This window comes from Lissotriton helveticus, chromosome 12 (assembly GCF_964261635.1).
Source record: "Lissotriton helveticus chromosome 12, aLisHel1.1, whole genome shotgun sequence".
Lineage (NCBI taxonomy): Eukaryota > Metazoa > Chordata > Amphibia > Caudata > Salamandridae > Lissotriton > Lissotriton helveticus.
This window is the reverse complement of record NC_136073.1, coordinates 908,888,027-908,911,372: the sequence shown is the minus strand read 5'-3', so window position 1 is coordinate 908,911,372 and position 23,346 is coordinate 908,888,027. Positions and strand designations below refer to the sequence as shown.

Below are 23,346 nucleotides of genomic sequence, written 5' to 3'. Positions count from 1 at the left end.
GTACTTTAAGCCTGAATAGCTGGCATTGTAGATTCATAATATAGTTCACTGCGTTATGAAAACTACTTACTTATTTTATACATAGGTCTGTCATCAAGTTCAATCTAAGCAAAATCTATACAAAACACGAATGGGACCATATCTTGCAGCAAAATATATATGACTTCATAGTCCTGATCACACTTCTAAAAAGACATGAGACTATGGGCTGTCGCATAGACGTAAGCCAATGGCGAGACTATAATAAATGGTCCACCAAGGCCATTTGAGAGGCCAATCATAAACGAATAGCATTTTTTTCTAAATGGCAATTATACTATACCCCCGCCAAATTGCACAAATTGTTCCCAGAAATATCATCGGATTGCCCTAGATGTAATCACGCAAAAGGGGACTGGCTGCATATGTGCTGCTCTTGCCTGAAATTGACTGTCTACTGGACTAGGGTCTTTCAGTCGATTAGTCAACAAGTCGAATGCAGCATTGACCCCAATCCTATGGTAATTATATTTGGGATCTCTAATACTACTTTAACAGTGCGACAAAAACAATTTGTGTTCAATGCTTCACTAATAGCTAGATCATTGATCTTACAAAATTGGAAATCATCGGATCCACCAAAGCATGCACAATGGGTAATCAAAATAAGGAACACGAAAGAAAGAGAAAAATGTTATTCCATCAGGATAGGAGCTATCTGGAAATGTGCACAAATATGGGGAGCAGAATAAACTAATAGCGACGGATACTATAACATTGCATAAATAAAGAAATAGATGTTGACAATTGGTTGCAACTAATAAGAATTCACACCTACTCAGTACGGTCTTATGGTCCATTTATTGCCCTGTGTTTATTTATATTAAAACACAGGTACAGATGTCCACCCCCAAATATTAATGAATAACATTTTAAATGATGACTATTAATGGCGTTTGAATTATGAACTATCATTATTTTACTCTCTTTCTTGTAATGCCTTTTTTTCTCTTCTCTTTCTGCCTCCAGAAAAACATTCTGCAATTGTATAGAATGATCTGTGATTTATATAATAAAGATTAAAAAAAACAAAAAACGAATGGTTTAAAAATCATGCCATTTGTGTACCTGTTTTCTTACCTACTAAATTTGTTTATGCTCTACTTAGCGTGCCCTCAACAATTCTGACAAATATTTATGCAATGTGGGTCTGCTAGTTGTTGTATATCAGTGGGAGAAATGTGTCTAAACTATAGTTGATACACGTTAATGACCGTGCGTGGGTGCGTTTTAATTCTCTATAGACACTGCAGCTATATGAGTTGTACCCCTAATATAGTTATCACAGGAGCAGCACTGGGACTCGAGAATATGGGAAAATAATATTGACATTATTATAAACAATGACATTATAAGGAATTCACAATATCGCGAATTAACTCAAAGATGAGAATATGTGCAGACATCGTTTAGTGGCGTAGTGTAACCTCACAAATCCTTAGGAACTTTCGGGGAACTGAGGAAGAGGATACATGTATGTAAAACTAAGCCATAGCCCGTCTATACTACACATGTAATTGAAATGAATCTACAACCTCTCCTGTCTACCTCTCAAGCTTTATATCTTATTTACTAAATGCAACAGCAAAATCTATTGGCATTCCATGCGCTTGTTTTAAGTTTGGATTCTTTCCAATGCACTCAAGGTCTTCATGAAATTCTGAATTCTCTCTCTCCTGGGATTACTAGCCAGGTTGTTTTGTAAAACATTGTCAAATCATTGCTGATCAAAGTCAATATGTTTATTAATTTACCCAAAATTGGGTGGTTTCTGTCTTACCTTCCTATGTCATGCTTATCTCTTGTTGTTTGTTTTAAAATCTGTTGAGACGTGAGCATGCCGGCCAGGCCGCACATCTGGCATATATTTTTTCTACTTTTTTGCTTTGAAGCAAAATGACATGCAAAGCTTTTACCTGTCCTCGAAAGTCTAACCCAAAGAGTTACACACCATTGCCATCTTGGCATTTGTTTTGCAAATAGACCAGATGTATAGATATAGGACCATATGTATCAACATCCTGATTTGCGATTCTCAAATAGTGATTTTTTTTAGAAATTGCTATTTGAGAATTGCACTTAGGGATGCATGTACAAAAATTACAATTTTTTAGCGATTTCTTAATATTCCTTAATTGCGATTAGCAAATTGCAAATCGCAATTAAGGACTACTTTCCCATTCATTTCTATGGGCCAGGAGGCCCATAGGAATGAATGGGAAGTTATTCTCAATTTGCGATTCGCAATTTGAGAATAATATCAAGGGTGCAGGGGACAAAGGACACCTTGATGCACCCTTGAAATAAGCAAGGGTGCACATGTGGCGCACATACATGCCCTATGGGCATGTATGTGCTTCACATTGCACTTTGAAAAATGTTTAAAAAAAAGTGCATTTTCAAAGAAATCACAAATTACCACCAACTTGAAGTTGGTGGTAATTTGCGGTTCCTTAAGGTCAAATTGCACTTTTTTTGTGCTTCTTACATTGCATTTAAGGAATCTCAAAATTTGCGATTCCTTAGATGTAATCGCACAATAAGGAATCGCAAATTTTGCGATTCCTTATTTTGCCTTAATACATACCATTTGGCAAAATTGCAGTCGCACATCACTCGGGGCCACCACCACATCACACAGGACCACCACCACCACCACATCACTCAGGGGCACCACTCGGGGGCACCACCGCATCACTCGGGGGCACCACCGCATCACTCGGGGACACCACCGCATCACTCGGGGACACCACCGCATCACTAGGGGACACCACCGCATTACTCGGGGACACCACCGCATCACTCGGGGACACCACCACATCACTCGGGGACACCACCACATCACTCGGGGACACCACCACATCACTCGGGGACACCACCACATCACTCTGGGACACCACAAATAAAACAATTACAGTTAATTGCTTTTGTGCCTGGGTGTTAATGGATTTTATTGTCTATGGCCTGGCAGCCCCATTCCTAGAAGGAGATGGTGAATGGTCTTTTCTTTTTGCACGTTATTTATGGTCTGGTGGACGTGGTACAGGGAGGCTATTTTATTTATTTATTAGTTTTCACTTTTATATGGCGCAATCTTTACCCGCAGGTATCAGAGTGCTTTAAATCAGCATGCTTATAACAAGCAAGACTAGCACTCTATATGACTGCCAACGTTGCTTAGCATAAGCAACAGCTAACCATTCACAAACAATGTTTATATACCAATTGCAAATTAAAGAAAAAAAATGAATGCAAAGCATTGTCATTTACAATGCCAGTAACTCAAACTTTAATGCTGCGAGACCTATTGCATTGCAAATGCTTGTTTTAGATAGACATTTGGCAGTCTCAGAGTCTAGCCTGTCCTTTCATAGTACACAAGGAATTGGCAGTACCATCCTTCGAGGACCCCATACAGGTTAGTTCTGTCCTATTTTGGCATATGGGGCAAAGTAAGTACAAAGTTTACTAAAAAAATAATAACAGATGGCCCGATTCACAAAAGTAATCAGAGACAAAATCCTAACTTTACGACTTTCGGTATTCACAAAAGGCATTTAGGAGTAGTAAAGTCAGGATTTTGTCTCAGTTAAACTTAAGTTTTGGTCTTAAGTTAAGACCAAAACTTAAGTTTAACTTAGACAAAATCCTAACTTTACTTCTTTACAGTTTTCTTCTCCTTGGAAGCTCAATTTGATTGTTTCTAAATGCACTGCTCCTCTGTTGGAGCCTGTTCATAAGGTGACATTGTGGCATCTATCATGGAAAATAGCTTTTCTGGTGGCCTTTACATGACCATAATAGTAAATGATCTTCCGCCTCTATCCTCTGTCTGCCGTAAGCTATTTTCCACTCCAATGGAGTGATGATTAGAACACTTTCTACTGTTTTAGAAAAGACTGATTTGGATTTTCATGTAAACCAGTTGATGATCTGCTTTCTTTAGTAATCTTTCCTCTGTGGCAGACATTTTACGTTCCCCGTGCATACTAAAAATGTCCTTAAATTCTGTATAGACAGAACAAAAGGTATAAAGACATCTCAGCTGCTTTGTTTAATTATGGTGCAGTTCAAGCCGCAACCAAGCAGCTCACCCTGGCATGGACTTGCCTTTCTCTTATTACCAGCTGGACAAACAAACAAGGCCTGGCAAACGCAGAGCTCATTGCACAAGAGGAAAAGCAGCCACTTGTGCTCCGTTAAGACACGTCCCATATTGGACATTTGTAAAGCAGCGCTCTGGACATCTATTCATAGCTTTGCCACTCACTGTCTAGATTCAGAATCCAAGATTGATTCACTCTTTGGTTAACGCATTTCTTGTCTGTATTTGAGGACTCTTTATCCGGTCGCTGTTTTAAATCTGGAGATCGCGGGTTCTTTTGAGGATAGGCTTCGCTCCTGTTCTCTACATTAATGATCATCAATGAAGATGCTGATAGGAATCTTCCTTGAAGTCATGAACAGCCACCTCTCCTCTCCAGCCTCTAGTTTTCAGTGATGTGCTGCTAATTCCAATCCTTCCCATATAAGCCTAGGCTCCTCCGGAAGGACCGAGGCTCTTGGTCGCTGCCAGGCGTGCACTGATGTGGCAGCTGCTGGCTCCGTAAAGGAGCAGTGTTTTCAGCTTCTCTTTACATTCTGTCCATTGGTCTACTTTCTTTCCCTCTGTTCAACCTCACACATCTGACTTTAGGATCAGCCTTCACTGCAGCGGGAGACCTTGTGCTGCGGTGTTGTCTTAAGACTCAAATGATAAATTTGTTGATCATTCTTCCACGTGTGTTAGAGAAGTGGATCCTGCATGTTGAAAATGCCCGCTCTCTCCTCTTAAATGTGCATCCTACGGTATGGATGTGAAGTGTCTGGGAGAACGCCGGAGGGAATATTCCACATACATGATTTCAATGAAGATTCCTACCGTACAGAACTAGGATTATTAACGGGTAACATTTCCTTCTCCTGTAAACCTGGCCTGGATCCGACCCTCTGGGTCCTGCTCAGCCAGCCCTGTTATAAATTAGGTCTTCTATTATGGTGCTTTTATGACGAGCCCTTTATAAACCTTCATATAAATTGGTCTAATAGATTTTTGTGCTCATGTTCTTGGCCTTTAATGTATTTTACTAGGACTGCGACCCTGAGTTTCTACTCGTTCTGCAGCTGACCCTTCACTGAGCTGTGGACTATGTATATCTAATAAGGAGAACAAAATGCAGCAGTCTGATCCCCTCATGTAAAATGTCTTTTTTTTTGTATATATATTTGCAGAAGGAGACTCCAAGAACTACCTGACGTATTACAAGCGGGCGGCTGTCTACCTCGCCATGGGCAAGTTCAAGGCTGCGTTGCCTGACCTCTCGAGAGCCATCGAGCTGAAACCCGACTTCCTGGCTGTAAGTGGTCCATGTGCTCGAATGCAGTGTCGTGAGGCAGTTGTGTGTCGTCATTCCTAAAAGCGACAGTCTACGAACCCTAACACCATGGGTTAAACGGAACCCTTGGGCGCGGCTGGGGCTGTGTACAAACGATGGTGTGTTTGCTCATCAAAGCTGGCGTTTTTCCAAGTCTCATGTGTACACTTCCTCACTGCTGCGCCTTAGATCCGTGTGAGGTCACCAGCGTCCTATGATAAATGAAAAGCTTTGGGCCTTTCATCCCATGTACTCGGAACAAAAGATTCCATGAGAAGGATGTGGTGTTCTCTACACTAAGAAGCAGACGGATCTTTTGGTTGCACTCTGGGTAAACTGACGATGAGTGCTTCTGTAGCCAGATCTGCAGGCATTAAAAGACATGAGGGAAACCTCGCTTCAGGCCTTAAGGTAGTTTTTGGAACTGAGAGATTGTCCTGTAAGAAGACAAGGCCAAGCCTTAGCCATCCTTTGATGCAGGTTAATGGTTGTATTTGCATACATGACCAGTAAAGAAGAAATGTGTGTAGTCTATTGGTGCAATCCGATACAGTTGACTGAGATAACTTGTTTTAAGAAGGGAAACTGCTTTCTTCTCCTAGCCTAATTGTTCTCATGCATCTGTTTGGAGAATACTGCTGAAGGACATTTTTGGACCTTCCCAGGAGGAAGAGGGTGGGGACCTGTCAGTGTTGTCATCACTAGATTTAGCGAGACAATACCATGATACGCAGGTAGTAAAATTGGTGTCATAATCTAGAACAGTACAGTCGACGACAACACCCAGGCTGAGGGTGGTATCATCTCAGTGAAAGGACAATTCGATCCGGCAAGACAAAGACATAAAAGCAAGCGGTGATCATAATATCATACCCTAGGACAGTAAAGGATTCATCAGGCAGCATCCCCAATAAGGGTGGGGTCCACTCAGTGTTGACACAGATAAATCATAAGGACAGTAGTGGAACAGGCTAGCAGTAACCTTAAGGTGTGGGTGATGAGTATAGACTGCTCGGAAAGGGAGTTACTAGGGTCTAGGGCAGAAATCTGCTCATGAGTGATAGTTTATCTCCTTTCGTGAAGGATATGTCTCCTGTATGGACTTTGTATCACAAATGAAAATAGGTGAAATCTTCAAGCATGGATATACGGTTTGATGGAATCCGTTTGGAATGTGCTGCTCATGCCCATGACCTGGTGTAGTCTTTTTAAACCCATCGATGAAGCGTGCCACCATTTGGTGAGGGGGAGGCATGTGCTCTGCTGCTAAGTTGCCTCTGATGACCTCACGTTTAACCATTCTATCAAGTTTGATAGCTTGTGCCATTCTTTCAGAGCTGCACACGCATGTGTGGTGTGCTTGCAAGAGGGAGGGCATTGCTGGGCCAGTAATCCTGTCTTCCCCCTCCTTATTCATTTGGTAAACTTTAAACCTTTGCCTTTGGAAATCATATACCCTGTTTTCATGACTGTTTCCAATGCAAGTCTAGATTGTGGGCTTCAGGTGACACCATCCGCCAAGCAAATAGTAATCCAGTGAAGGCCATAACACGTGAATCTTGTATGTAATGAGCAGGGCCCATGTTAGGTCTGCCAAGCTCAGGTGGTTGCCCCATGTTTAACCTTTCATCATACCCCTCCAGCTCCTGGTAGGAGCCGCCTGTTAATGTGGCTGTTCAGAGGTTCTGCCAGTTTGGCTTTTCTGGAGCGCTTTGTGGTTAAAAGCACCAGACGAAGTAAGCGTGCAGCCCCATGCAGGTGTGCCAGCAGGGCTTCAGTTGGCCGGCCTGCTCTGTAGTGAGTCACTTTCAGGTAGAACCAGGCATTAAAGATAAATCAAGCATTCGCAAAGACAGGCACTTTTATGCTATACAGTGACTATGTAGTAGTATGTGACAAACACCTTGTAAGAAAAAGATGAGACTGAATGGTTGCATTCTTCACTACCCAGGAGCAGGTTCACCCCAGTTCAGCTGGCTATCTTGTGTCAAATATTTTCCAGGTACATATGCAATAATTCTGTACATTATCTAATCAAGTAGCCTCTTTCTCTGTCCCCCATTCTCCAAAGCAGTCTGGCATAGACTCGTTCACACTCCGCAGAGGCGAAATAGTGTAGAATGTTTAGAAATCAAGTTTCTACAAATATTTGTCATTTGTCCATCACCAAATAAACTGTTCTGGTTTGTTTTGCTCCTATTTAAATCTTTGTTTGCATCGCACTTGTGAATTACAAAACAAAATGTGCTTTTGTAATTCCTGATACCTTTTGGAATATTTGTACTATTCATTTGCAAGCTGTTTATATGATGTGTTAGGAAAAAACTGACATCTTACACCCTTTTGTTTCACAATGATTGTGAGATGGATCACTTGACAAAAACCTCTGGCTGTAATAAGAGAAAGAAAAGTAAACTCCTTTTTCCAGGATAAGATGAGCAGCAATTAGTAACTAACATTTGACCTCTGTGCTTGAACAGTCAGCAAATGTGTCCAGATAAAAACAAGATTTAAAGGCGTCTTTATTGCTCATTCACTTTCTGAATGAGCAGAACACCTGTCCTTTCCACTTTAAGTTCACTGGTCAGAACGCTAGAGTAGGACCTGTAATTAGCTCGACCTGATCAAACCTGACTCGCCGTAGCGAGTGGGCGAGTAGATTTTGCAAGGCCTGGGATTGGTGATTTTGGACGTCTCAACTTGAAGCAACCAAACACTGCGTTTGTAACTAGATCGGACCTCAAAATATGGGACTGAGAGGCAATAATTTACAGAGCTCAAGTTCTATCAAGCAGCAAGCAGTCTGGCGCTGGGTGCAAGGACATTGCACTCAAGCAGAGAATAACCTGGATGTGGTGAATACTCTGCTGCACAGGTTCTTACTTCCTGATTTAACAGTGATAAAGAGGCTCATGGTACAGAGGTAAGTGATGGTGTTGTTCAGCAGCCTCTTTGCCCTTTTTTTTTTTTAAATTGAAGGAGAACTTTTATTAGTTCTTGAGTGGTTTCTAGGGGAATTGAAATCGTGCTTCTGGCCATTTCATTGCTCTTTGATGCTAATACAAGGATAGACTATAGTGTTGCAGACTGTTTGGCAACCTGGTATTTCTTGATGTTGTTGTATTTGCGGCATTCAGTTCCAGGACATGGAAATGGGCTCTGAGACGGTGGTGCCTTCTCCCCATGTTCTCCTCCTATTGTGAAGATTAATATGGCTCAACAGCCATCCTGCAGGTGTTGTGGTGCTACATTCAAGTAGAGAGATTGCAAGAAGAAGGGACACAGTGAGCAGCCAAGTTCTGGATTTTCCATAGAATTGTAGATGGCTCTACCTCTGAGAGAAAGGAGATGACTATTGTAAGCTTTGTAAGTTAAATAAGAGAACAACCAGCCCCCCACTTCTACACTCCAAATGATGTGTATTTAAGAGTGTGTGCAGAGTTCAACCAGAAGCCACAATCCAGAAGTGTATCGGAGGAGGTGGCCTTGTAAAGGTGCTGGTCCTCGGTTATGCAACACTTAATAGCATACACCCAGGCATTGTGAGGGTGTCTGTTTAGGTACTAGAAAGCTGTAAAGATCTTGTAAACGTGATAGACCAAAGGCCAGTGGCCACAAACAAAGAAGGTGTAGCCACACCATTGTGAATCCGTTAAAGTTTTCCATTTGATTTAAGAGGCGTTTATATAGTTGACAACAATCACCAGAGCTGCAGTTTTATAGCACCTTAACGGAAGGTGGAGAATCGTCTTCAGAGTTTTGAGGACCTGAAACAAGATGTAAGAATATCGATTGAAAGCTGGAGATATCAGCAACTTTGGCTTCCATCAGTAGCCCATTATGTTGAAAGGCTTGGGGGTGGGACCCACCTTTCTGACCATGGGGGTTACTCAGAATGAGGGCTTCAGTTTTACTGAAAGAGTGCACATGAAGCATGTCTTTGAGTGGATACGCAATCCGAGTCCGTGCAGATAATGAGTTTGATGCCATCAGCTGGGCAATAGAAGTGGATTCTGAATAAATGACTGAGGACAGTTGGAAAGAAGGCTGACATAAATAACAAAACAACGTGGATCTCAGTGGCGAACAGAAAGGAAGGATGATCACCACCTGGGGGCAATCCGTAAGAAATAAAGCCCATACAGGGCATTTCCGCTTTCTGCCACCCACATGAGGATGGAGGGATTGATGGTGTCAACTGCTGCATAAGGACAAGGGTGGCAACGCCATCCTTGTCTCGTGTCCTGTGAAGATCATTTAGCGCCACAGTGAAGACTTGCGCCATGCCATGCAGAGGTGGAAGCGCACCTGGGCTGGATTTAAGTTGAGTTGGATGGAAAGAGAGCAGTGATGGGTCGATACGTGCCCAGCGCCTTGGTGCTCACATTAGATTTGTTAAGGAACCGTACCACTGTGGCATCTTTCCAGATGTCCTGATTGATGAAAGTGGATTAGATTTCCGAAAGGATAGTAGCCACAGCGGTAAGTTTGAGGGTTTCCACAAAGCAGAAGTTCTCTGTGAGCTACCGGGCAGTGTTTGTACCAGGAGTATTGATTGTTTGCCGAAGGGGCATTAGTTATGCCAATCGGTTTGGTAGAGACCACAGAAGAGCCAGATAAATAGGTTCAGATGTTGCTGCTTTCACTGTGAAAGAAATCTGACAACTCAGCAGAAACCTTTGGGGGTTGAAGTGTTGGAGACCCTCACATAGAAACATCCTTATCTATGTTGAAGATTTTTTTTTCACATTGACAGTGGCAAAAAGGCTGTTGAGAAAATTCTCCAATCAAGTTTTGCTGAAAGCTAATTTATATGTGGTTTTAGGGCACTTGAATATAGGGTTCTAACCTCTTGTAATGAATCTATAAACAGAATAATGTCTTCAGCATTGAGGGTGGAATGTAGCTCTTGTCCCCCCATGAATCTGACCGCTGGTTCCTCTGTGCCGGAGAGATCTGTGGCGAATAAAGTATTCTCCACTATGATGATTCACTACCAGACTCTGCTTGCAATTCCTTCTTCTTCTACTGTTGTGACCAGAAAGATGCATGAAGTGGTAATTACGCGATTCCTTGCAGCGCTCTTTATCACGCGGAGTCATGCCCCGTAAGGACCACTCCTGTGATGCTGCGTGTTCTGTGTCTTTCACAGCAGCACTGTTTGGGTATGCCAAACCCCTAGGTAAGCCATCGCTTTAAATATTCAGTGGTCAAGTGAAGGTGATGAGAAAAGCTTTGTTTTACAAGGCCCCGTGTTGTAGGGATTGTGATGATGAAGAGGAGTAGAACTGCATGTGACGATCACCACTAAACAATAAAAGCATAGTGTTGGAAAATGAGCTCAAAGCCAATGCCGGCTTCTTCTTTCGCCCCCAGTACGTCCAGAATACGTATAACTTCCCGTGCTCCCTCATTCCGCTGCTCAAATGCTTCTTTTTGGAATGAACATTCATGTTTTAAAGTATCTCTTTTTACAGATGTCTGCATTTTTTCTGACAAATGTAGTGCAAGCCGAACAATACAGGTGTAAACCTTTCTCCTTGGGGCTAGTGCGTGCTCATTCGCAGTAATCCACCTGATGTATGATTGATTAAATGAATGTAGTCTGCAAACATCCAGTCCGACTCAATAAACTGATCCTTGCCCCCTGTCTTGTACATTTCAGGCCAGACTCCAGCGGGGGAACATTCTCTTGAAGCAGGGAGACACTCAGGAAGCCAAAGACGACTTTGAAGCGGTGGTAAGCGATTGTCTAGGGTTCTTGATGGTCTTGTTTCACCCAGTGGAATTCATCTGACTGTAGTGATGCTTAGAGGTATTTATTTCTTTGAGGAAAAAAAGGCAGACAACTAAAAACTAGGTTTTCCTTGCACCCAAAGCAAACGATACCAGAAAATGAACCTGTTTGGTCTTGGTATTATAAAACAAATGTATGTGAATGAGTCCACAAAAAGTGTGAAAACATGAAAAGTATATTAAATCCCATAAATTATTTGGTTTTAAATTGTATACTTCCCTAAGGGCCAGATGTATCAATATTGGATTTTGTGATTCCATACTAGCGAATTTCACCAATTGGCTGTTATGGAAATGCAAAATGCAATGTATGTAGGTTTCACGATAATAATTGCAATTCCTACATATTCCTTAATTGCAAATTGCTATTAAGGAATACTGTAGTGTAGATCCTATATTCCCAATAGGCTCTGCGCATTGGAATAATATATCCTATAGGTTAGACGTAGGACTGAGGTCGACTAGGTCTCTATCGAATATATTAGACTTAATTGTGAGTGCCAGCTAGCTCAGAGGTCACTAGAAACTTTCTCGAATAAACAAGAAGGGATTAGTTTCTGACAACCGCATAAACGTGACAACTTTGCTCCCTCAGAATAAGGGTGTATCTCTAGAGTCGTGTGAAAACATTAGACAGCTTTTTCACTCAGTCAATCGTGCATGCTTCGTTTCACCAGAGGTGCAGAGAAATAGAGAGACGGGCGTTTTCAAAAAAAGTATTTATTAAAGTCTTCTTTCTCATGCAGAAGAAATTAACTGCTACAATCGTAATACTGGTTGCAAAGTACAATGCGTACAGTACGAAGAGTATTATAAAGTAATACTGTAAAAGCATGGTATGGTTTCTAAGCCATATAAAATAACATAAAATACATACATTAATAAATAATGACTAAAAGTACTCAACTGGTGCTCAGGGTCCGACCTACAATGGATCCTGAGCAACTGGGCCAAGTTCCACTTCTGCACTTGACTCTGTTGTAGCTGTAGATGAGCAGTCAAAGGCTCCAGGTGGGGGGGTTTGAGTTGTGTAGATAAAGAGTAGAGAACACGACTCTTAACTCAAAGTGCACACAGTGATGTCCTTCCCTACAGGGCACACTGGTGTTGGCAAGCAAGCGCTGGTGCTCCACACGTGGTGGTCTTGGTTTCGCTGGATGATGTCCCACACCCAACAGGGAGACTAGCCGGCCTTGGGCCCCAGTTGTGGTCACAGGCCTAAGTTTTGCAGAACTTCCCCATTTGACAGAAGTCAATCTGGCTGCTTGGTACATTTTTGGGGTCTCAACTTTCTCATAGTCCATATAAAGGGACTAAATGGGATTTAGGGTCTGTTTGAAGTTTTATGTTGGGTTTCTGCATCTTTTGAGGTATACACTCTTCTTTCCTTTCGAAAGGCTGTCTGTCTCAGCAGGAGAGACTCCAAAGTTGATAGTCCCACAACACAGGCCATGGGAGTGACTAGAGTTCTCACCTGGATGTCAGCCACAGTGATGTGTATCAAAAGTTTAATCCTAGGCTCCCAGGCCTACTCATTATGATTCCCTTATTAACCCCACCTTCCTGAGATGTGTCCAGGCCCGTCCTTCTGATCTCTCACTGACTCAAAGAGCACTCTTGAAGTGTAAAAGGGGAGTCACTCTCTCGCCTTCTCCAGTGTTTCCCACCCAGCTCACAGCAAGGCAGCAATACACAAATCTGCCTGGAGGGATTCCTCTCCTCCTTGTGTCTTCACCAGGCAGGCCTGGGCTACCCAAAAATGAACCCCGTGTCCTCCATGTAATGTACCGTTGTAGGTACACTTGCACTCAGTGCACAAACACAGCACATATACACGCAGTGTACATACACAGCACACTCTGGGCATGGCTGACCTCTGCAAGATGGCAGACGCAAATTAGAATTGCTCTGTGCCTCGACCCACAATCTGCTGCCATTAATCTGTATTCTGGCGTTATGTCGACCCCATCGTAGAACCGGTGGGGTGTATGTGTTTGGGGACCCCGGAGATCGTTCTGGCAGCCCCGAGAGTCTGTGTGATCTGCTGATCTCTTCCTTGAATATGAGGGAGCCCGTGTGGAGCGCCGGACGCGGGGCCTTGCCTGGTGGGCCTGCGGGCGCAGTCAGAGTATGCTACATGGCGGGAGCCGTGACAGACCCTTACTGAGTGATCCTGCTAGTCCCTCGCTCGAACAGAGACAGTCGGACTACTTTACTGTTCCGGGGGCAGACTATGGAGGCCCGGGGTGCCTGAAGACCGGGCTGCTAGTGAGGCCGGCATAGTGGGCGTTGTGGCGGAGGTCGGAGCGGGTGGGTGAGAGGGTGGCAGCCCCCGCTTCACACAATAGGCGAGTCGCATTGCTGGGGTCGTCCCTGGGCCTCGCGCCGAGGAGCTGGCTACTGGCACTGGATTCCACCTGTTGGTACGGAGGCCTGGGACCTGAGCGGCAGTGGTAAGTTCCGGCTGACACATGCTGGGGATATCAGATATAGCATGAGAGAGGTTTGTGAACGCGCGCTCTAACCCTCCTGCCCAGGCAGCTTCAGAGGGCCCCGCTTGTTGTTTGATTTCTCCTGGAAGGTGCCGACCTCGCCTCCTGGGCCTAGATTTGATCAATGACGGTATTCCCTGCTTGGTGGGGTGGGGGGGATGGAGGATAAGGGAATCGGATCTGCAGCTGCCTACATCACCCAGGGGGGATATTTTACAACTTGTGACCTTCATCGCTGGGCTGCGGGGTAACTTTGACCACGCATTCCCCTCTCCCAACTGCGAATCCGCAACACGCGTGGAGAGGTGAGGCGAAACCAGCTATGGGGCCCAGCCAACCAGAACACTCCCCAAGAACACTACCACTGTGGCCCAGCATTGCCAGAAGTATCATCCTCTTGATTGCATAGAGCAAACAGAGTATTGCTGAGAGGTGTGGTGGTTTCCTACAGTGGTGAACGCTTATATATGCTGCTAAAAACGCCTATTGTACATTGACTCGGACCAGAGGTGGTCCACTTCCTGAACTGCACCGGTTCACCCCAGGTCTATACATTAGAGGTGCATTCTACATTGGTGCAGAGATTTCTCCTTATACCTCTGTCTTTTAGCTGCCTTAGGAGGTGACTGGGGATCTGCGGTGACTATTGAGCGAGGAGTGGTTTCACAGACCTTCTCTTCCCCCTACTCTTGTTTGGCCTAAACACACCTGCCGGTGCACCCATCTTGTGAGAGCAAAGAATGGGGAAGTCTGCAGGTCATATGACTCACTCAGGTCAGGGAGCATGCTCCCCAGAGTTGAACAGAGCACAGAGCTGATGACTCCCCCTATCCCCCCCACTCCCAATCGATAAGCTGGATAAAATACTGGCGACCATAGCAGAAACCCAGCAGAACCTGCGCACCAGAGTTGACCCTATGGCGATGGTGCGCTTGTTAAGAAGGACCACAAAAAGCTGACGGGACGAGTCACCCAGATGGAGTGCACACTTGACGAACTGCAACCTACGGTCACGGACCTCGAGACCAAGTCTGCTCCTTGTTGACCAAGTTGGCAAAAGGAGTTGGAAAACGGAGCAAGGTCCCTCCCGTTGCAACAATCGCCGGGTTGTCGGACTCTCTGAGGGGGCAGAAGGTTATGACCCAGTCTCCTTCTTTGAACAATTGCTTGGTCAGGTAATAGCCCTAAGGACTCTTTCTAACCACTACCAGATGGAGCAAGCACACAGGGCTCTGGCACGAAACCCTCCTCCGGGATCGCTCCCGAGACCGGTGATGATTCCTATTGAACTTCAGGGACAAAGAAACTATCCTGAGGTTGGCTCACACTTCAGATCCCCTACAATATGATAATGCACGTATTTTCCTCTTCCCGGATTATACGTTGGTGGTGCAGCATCGAAGGGCATTTCTTTTGGGTGTCAAGAAGGGGGCCTTACCTACTCTCTGTTGTATCAAGCAAAGCTTAAAGTGATAGCCAATAAGACCAGCTATTTTTTCGTAGAACCTGCCAATGCCTGTGGGGGTGGGGGAACAGTGGCGTTATGAATCGTCCACTCTGGCCACTTCAACACAACAACCTAGTACAATGGGGAGGCGGCCACAGGAAGGCGGTGCGGCCAAGATGGCGCAGTGCCGCACGCAGAGGGTGCTCCCTCCCCGGCACAGACATGGGATCAGCAGCAGTGCACACTGACGGCTGTGTCTCACTTGACGTCAGAGCGCCGCTCCCCCCTCCCTCCTCTGCAGCTCACTGATGACTCACAGTCAGGCTCCGACTCCATCGCTTTGTTCAGCAGCAACTCCTCAACGGTCCTACCGATTGTCACCCCTCAAACTGCAGATTTACTGGCTTGTATCTTTTACATTGTTGAAGCATACGTGTTTGAGTAAATGAGAAGGTTCTTTCCTTACACTGCTAACACCCCTCTCCCCCTGCGGGTCGCTCCCCCTTATACTGAGTCTGGCACACATTTCGACCTTCTCTCCATGTTGTAAAAATGGGTCTGGCAGGCCTAAAAGAGTGATTTTGCCTCGCGCCCTCTATCCTATACTCTTCCACATCAGGTGAATGGGTATTAACTCCGTTACTGGTCAACCCCCCCCATACCCCACCCCCCATATGACAACTCCTTATTTGGCTGGAGACGTTTGAGACTCCACTAATCGAGTTCCCACAGTGTGGGTCTGCCTGTTATTACCATTATCTGGAGTATATAGACCCTCTGGGAACATGTATCTGATGCGGTCTTAATTCAATCTAAAAATTGGTTGAAAAAAACAACAACAAAAAATACACAGCACACTTACACTCGTTGTACATACACAGCACATATACTGACCAGCACTGTTACCTCTGTATTGTGCCCAAAAAGATTGTAGCACTTTAGATAGTTAATAGTTGTCTTGTTTATATGTGCATGCTTTATATAAGCTGAAGTCTAATAGGGCTCTGGGCCAAGAGAATTGTGTAGGAAAGTAGGATCTGCTTCTTATGTTTATCCCCACGTTTTGCTAAATGTGATACTGTTTTCAACTAGTCTGACTGGGATCCTGCTATCCAAGACCCCAGTCTATCTGCTTTCTCCCTAAACTGTTATGTTATGTACTTGGGTACACTCCAGATTGGATACTGTGGTACCCTTGTCAGTCCCTAGTATATGGTCACATGTACCCAGGGCATAGGTACCCCAGAGTCCTCCCAGGGGCTGAAGCATGTATTATGCCACCCATGAGAGGCCATGCAAAATGGAACTATAGGCCTGCCATTGCAGCCTGTGTAAGTTGGTGCCTGCACCACTTACTTAAGATATAGGTTTACTATCTAAGTGTCACTGCACTTAAAACCTATAAGTCATCTCTATAACAATCCTGAAGGCAGGGTGCCTGGTTCTAAGTGAGAGGGTGCTACTGCATGGACAGGCCACCCCTGCAGCCTTCCGTGTCCATTCTTCCGGCTTGTCAGTGAAACAGCCATTTACATCATATAGAGCGGCATTATGCGACCGCTTGATGACCAACTCTAAAACGGCTGAAACAAACCCTATTGTCTTTGGTGTCAAACATGTTGGAATCATACCCCGGTGTGGGAGGTTTTATTTCACCCCTCAGAAGCGAGCTTCGTGGGGTCCCTGGTGTTCCCAGTACCAGCCTACTAGTCCCGGACAGTACAAAATGGCTGCTGCCGACCAGAGAAACATTTCTGCCCTCCTGCTGCTGAGCCAAGCTTTAGCAGGGGAAGGCAGAACAATAGGTATCCTGTCACAGGGAGGTGTGACCACCTCCCAGACAGGCCTTAGTGTATTGGGGCTAGGTGGGGGTGCTTGCCAGTGCCACTAAGTCTGCTTAAAGGGCACATTTGGTGCCCTCCTTGCATATTCCAGTCCAAAACCAGCTCAGGGAACCGTTGGCTCTGGTGCGAAACTGGACAAAGGACATGGGAGTATCCTCCCCACTGTCCAACCCCTCCTCTGGGAGGGACCCCTGAATCGTCCCAACCCTTTCCTTAGGGTATTTAAGGGCTTACTTGTGGGTGGGTCCCTAGATTCGTCAGGGCACAAGATTCATTTCAGACACCACTTCTTCTCCAACTGTCTGGGCACTCTGCTCTGGGCATCAAGGCTGCAACGGAGAAGACTCCTGCTGCTCCTGATCTTGGCGCCCTGCTCGTCTGCTGGAATGTCAGTGACTGTGCACCATACAGGAACCTTCCAAGGCCTGTGAACATCCAAGACACCTGAAGGAATCTCCCTTGAGGTGAAGGAGTCACTTCTGTGCATCTGCAGGCAACGCAACCAAGCTGACCGGTCTGCTGATCCTGGGCTCGGGCAGGGGAAGGAAGATGACTATTCTGCCTTCCCCTGCCCGAGCTTGGCTCAGCAGCAGGAGGGCAGAAGCGTGTCTCTGCTCGGCAGCAGCCATAGCTTGCTGTCTAGGTCTGGAAGACTGGTACCTGGAGTACCGAGGGCCTCCCAAAGGAGCTTTACAGTGCATGGAATCAAACCTCCCACACAGTTTACAGTGTGGGGGTATGTTTCCAACATGTTTGATACCAAACATGATAGGATTCGTTACAGACAGTTTCGAGGTGGTTATCGCGTAATGACATGATGCCCCCCTATATGTTATTTGGCTTTCTCACTTACAACCCAGGAGAATGGACTCCATAGGTTGTAGGGGTGTCCCTCTCATGCAGGGGGCATCCTCACACTTAGAACCGAGCACCCTGCCTTCAGGATTGAAAGACCTGCTCTAGGGGTGACTTATAGGTTTTAAGTGCAGTGACCTCAGATATAGGTAAACCCATATCTTTTGTGAGTGGTGCTAGCGCCACCTTACACAGGCTGCAATGGCATGGCTGTAGTTACAAATTGCGTGGTGTCCCATGGGTGGCATAATACATGCTTCAGCCCATGGGGGCCCCATGGGTGTACGTATGCCCTGGGCACCTCAGTGGCATATACCAGGGACTAATAAGGTTACACCAGTGTCCAACCTGGGATGTACCCAAGTACTTACCAAACCAATTTAGGGGGGAAAGCACAGAGACTGAGGTCCTGATTAGCAGGACCCCAGTCAGGCTAGTCCGAAACAGCGTCACATCAAGCAAAAAGTGGGGGTAACCATGAAAGCAGATCCTACCTTCCTACAGTGAGCGTCCAGAGGATGATGACCTTTGCGCACCGGAGTACTTTGCTGTCCCTCGCATAGTGGTGGTATTTGTTGGCAACTTATGGGCATGATGCCCACAGCTTGTGGGATTCCCCTCAGCACATCGGGCCTCCTCCTCACTTCTTGAGTACCACAAGAAGCTGCAGACCTGTCTTTTCAAATATTCCACGGGGACCACAAACCTACACACCTGCACAAGTGCCTAGATACCCTCACGGGTGATTTGTGTGTTCTACACATCTACATGAGATAAAATAACATGCTGCATTTGGTGTAATGGTGACAATTCCTGGCATGTGGTGGGCATCCATGCTATGTGGTGCCTCTCTCTGACATAAGACTGCTCCTGGCAGAACGTTGGTTATCCCTGCCTTCTCGTGGGCATCCATGGTACATGGAGGGTTCTGGTAGCATGGCAGTGATTATTTTTGTAATGTTGTTGTCAATTGCAAAGCATTCTTAATTCTTGACTTATTGTGAGCTTTTGTAACCCGGCATCTGCTGTATTGCTGACTCCTGAATTATGGCATTCATGTATAGTGGGCCCGTATGACATGGCAAGATGGTGTCCATCCCAGCACATTGCTGGTCCTGCCTTCGTGGTGGTAATTCTGGCATGCTGTGGTATGATAATGTCAAGACATGAATATATAGAAATCAAAGAATGTACCACAAACGCTAGTGTACATACTTGGCCAACCCTCGCTGTTCTCACCAGTGCCCTAGTTTTGGAGAGAGTGTTCTACAAGGCGAAACCTAATGCATTTGAAAATACTACCTAACCACAGCTGGGGTTGGAGAAAGTTCAAGAGCCTGCATAGCAGGTTTTTCCTGCATGTACCAGTCTATTTTTGCAGAGCAGTGTGTTCCAAAGCCTGAGGCCAAATCGGAGAAGGGCTGGCCCTCTTGCACTTAATTTTGATATAATTAGACAGGTAGGCGTCAATATTTCTTTTTGAATGATTCTCGTTATAAGAACATGCTCAGAGCAGCGTTCTCATCCAACTTAACGTTTTACATGCACTCTGTGGGGCTAACTGGTGAGTCACCTAATCGGTCGACCATGATGTGAATTTGTTTGGTCTTGAAACAGTAACTGTTTTTAACCATTGTGAGGGTTCTACTACTCTTTTTGATTCCTTTGCTAGGCTCACAGTTTAAAGCATTATTTAAGTCTGGTGCAGCGTCCCGGGTGAGCTTCTCCTTCTGCAGTAGGAGTGCAGAGTTGATTAGGAATGCCAATGAAATGCAAATCCTGTTTATAACATATACATTGGCAATAAGCTATTGATTGGAAATATTGTGGTGTGAGCGTGTTGTGTGCATTTCTTATGGGGGATTTTTAAACCTTCATTTTTCAAACGTGTGATTTTAAAACTGTTTGCATTTGCACTTTACCATTTGGATCGCTGACTCCCCGGTCCACCGCAGCCCTCATTGCTGTTTGTTGTGGAGGGAGGAAATAGCACTGGTACTTCCTGGTCGTCCCACGACGGGCGGCCATCTTGTCAGGGTGTCGGTCTAGTCTCCCACCCCCTCCCAATCTATCTATAGTCCTGCCATTTCGCGCAGCGTTGACGCGCAGCGGAGCGCCGTAGACGTGCCGAAGAGGCGCCAAAGAGAAGCCAGTCTGCGCCAGTCCGCGTCCAGACGCTCCCAGCTCACAGACTGCGCCAACACTATGGCAGGTGATCGCCTGACTTATAGTACCGCTCTCTTGCACGCTCTGCGCCCCACTCCCAACCTGCGGTGTTCACACTCAATGGCACCTACAAACAAAGGTGCTCGGTGCAATTCCTGCAACTGGGGCATGCGCCCTCCGGTGCTCGGGAAATCCCTACCCGCGCCTAAATGGAGGATGTACCTTCTTAACTGTCGGTCCTTGCCGAAGCATCATACTGAGTTGGCTCTGCTCATAGAGGAGTACAAACCCGATGCCCTCTTCTTAACGGAGACATGGTTACAGCTGGAGCTCGACCCCGCCTCAGTTTGGGCCTCACCCCCAGGTTATACCATCAAACGACTGGATCGTCTGACCGGAAGGGGTGGAGGGTTGGCTATCATCTACAGAGATAATTACGGATGTCGGATCTCCCCTTTTACGACATCAGGCTGTGAGAGTCTACATTTTACTCTGGAATTCTCCCCTACCACCACCTTCACGAGAGCTCTAGTCTACCGCCCACCTGGGACCCTCGGTAATTTTGTCTCTGACCTCACAGATATTGCCGCCAATTCAATGATTACTTCGGCCAATTTTACTGTGCTGGGTGATCTGAATTTACATCTAGACGACCCTTCTGACTCAGCAGCCAACAGTCTTCGCTTGAACTGTTTGGCTATTGATCTGCGGCAGAAGGGGTTCCACCCAACGCACATCAAGGGACATCTTCTTGATCACATTTTCAGCAATTTAGACAACCTGAAGGTCGAGGTACCTATTCCTCTACCCTTGACCGACCATTTTTTAATACCCTTTTTGTGGTCCCCAAACATCTGTCCTGTCCCACTGAATAATAACAAACGATGGGGGAGGAAGTGGGCATCACTCTCGTCCTCTGAGTGGATTCTGGCCCTCAATAAACATCCTCCTGCGATGGCGACCAATCCCGCCATGGCTACCGCCAATTTTGATAACTGGATAACTTGCACCCTTGATCAAGTCCTCCCTAAGAAACACCTCGGCTTGATAAAAAGACCTAAAGTTGCCCCCTGGTACTCCCCTGCTCTCAGGCTCAGGAAGCAGTCTTGCCGTAAATTAGAGAGAGCATGGAGAAGTGACCGCTCACCCTCAAAAAGAGCAGATTACAGAGCCGCTATAAAGCTCTACAAACTTGAAATGAAAACTGCACAAGCTCTTTTTTACGACTCAAAAATCAACTCAGCCGCCAATTCTCCCAAAGAAATTTTTTAAATTGCCAAATCCCTAATCTCTCCCGCACCCGAGCAGCTGTCCCCAACGGGCGCCCAATCCAGATGCGATGATCTAGCCTCTTACTTCTTTCAGAAGATTCAAACCATCTACTCTTTATTTTCTGGAGGTAATGAGGCTGAGGAATCCACCATCTCTCTGGAGAGTGCCTCTACTGCCCCCTGCATACTGGACAAATTTCCCCTGTTAGACTAAGCCACTATTGATAAAATCATCCCTAAAGTCACCTCGGGATCCCCTAATGATCTAGCGCCCCCGAGGATTCTCACAAAGGTCTGGGATGCCATCCGCCCGGCCATTTTGAGTGCTCTCAATGCCTCTATCACCACCAACTCTGTCCCTGCCTCTTGGAAGTGTGCGATGGTCAAGGCTTTATTAAAGAAGCCCTCCCTGGACCAGAACAACCTGTCTACCTTCCGCCCAATCTCCCTACACCCCTGGATGAGTAAACTGCTCGAGATACACATCAACACCATCCTAGTAGACCACTTGGAATCAGTGGATCTGCTCTGCGTCTCTCAGACAGGGTTCCGTCCCCAGCATGGGACCGAAACTGCTCTCATTGCAGTGACGGAGGAAACCCGAGCCGTGCTGGACCGGGGAGGAAAGGCAGCCATTATTTTGCTCGATCTCAGTGCCGCGTTCGACACCGTCAACCACACCATCTTATTACATCGTCTGATGAGTTTGGGAGTGTCGGGCGCGGCACTGGAGTGGCTGTCCTCCTTCCTGGAAGAGCGTTTCTTCCAGGTGTTTGAGGGTGAGGCTGTTTCCATCAAACATCCACTTAGCTGCGGGGTGCCTCAGGGCTCTTCCCTGAGCCCCACGCTTTTTAACGTTTACATGCAACCTCTAGCAGGGATAGTCCAACCCTTCGGCGTGCGTATTGTCACCTACGCAGACGATACCCAACTGGTGGTCTCTCTAGACCACACGGATAGGTCGTCCAACACCTTAGGTCCCTGTCTAGAGGCTGTAGCTAGGTGGATGCAACTGTCCTGCCTCAAACTCAATGGGGAGAAAACGGAGGTCATGCTCCTGGGCAACCCTCCTCCGACCTGTCTGGCCTCTATTTGGCCTTCCTGCCTTGGCGCCCTTCCCGCCCCCAAACCCCAGATAAAGAGCCTGGGCGTCTGGCTGGACAAGTCGCTTGACTTCTCGGCTCAAGCCATTAAAACAGCGGCCACATGTGCGGGGCTCATGAAGATGCTTCGTAAAGTGCTCCCGTTGCTCCCTTTCCAGGCGAGGAGAATCTTGGTCCAGGCCCTGATCCTTTCTCGCCTGGGCTATGGAAACGCGCTATATCAAATCAAATATAACTTTATTTCGATTCCACAAAGAAATCATAAAAGTATACATCAATATAAAAAATACAAGCTACAATAAAAACCACGGTACATATTTACATGATACTGATTTCCATAAACATTCACTACCGATATCTAATAACTAGAGCTGATCTAATAGGGGTAGGAGAGTTGAGAGTTGATAGTATCCCTTCCTAACAGATATTTGCGTGGGGCTGTTGATCTTGATGAGGGTGTGGTAAATAAATAAATAATACCCTATTTTTGACTAGACATATATCATAACAGATAGCTCAATAAATAAGAGTCAAGATTCGAGGTAGTAGGAGTTTCGCAGGTTTATTACAGCATAAGGACAGGAACAGGACAACCTGCATAGGAATAGGATGACAGGGCCCAGCAGCTGCTGGGGCTGGATCTGGGATGAGCGCGCTGACTTTTAATAACAATACATGAGCATATATACATAACGCAAACACATAGCATTACATTGCAGTAGGCGTAGCAGTGGGTGGAGCAGAAGGCGTGACGTGTAGCAGTCGCGAAAGATAAGGGCGAAAGTAGGTGTAACTGGGCGTATACATGGACATGTGATGCAAACGTAACAGGATATGTCATGAATGGGGCGGAAACCATGGAGGGGGCTACCTAAGGAGCCGGGACCTCTAACCTGATGGTGCGCGCAAACTGGCAATG

General features: G+C 45.9%; 1 protein-coding gene across 1 annotated transcript in view; it reads left to right on the top strand.

Annotated features, from left to right (window-relative positions):
* LOC144798673 (dnaJ homolog subfamily C member 3-like) overlaps window positions 1-23,346 on the top strand; it is a 139,869-nt gene that overhangs the window by 34,618 nt on the left and 81,905 nt on the right. The window contains exons 3-4 of the mRNA XM_078669656.1: window positions 5,311-5,435; window positions 11,119-11,193. Coding sequence (XP_078525782.1) covers window positions 5,311-5,435; window positions 11,119-11,193 — 200 coding nt within the window. The remainder of the gene's footprint in view (window positions 1-5,310; window positions 5,436-11,118; window positions 11,194-23,346) is intronic.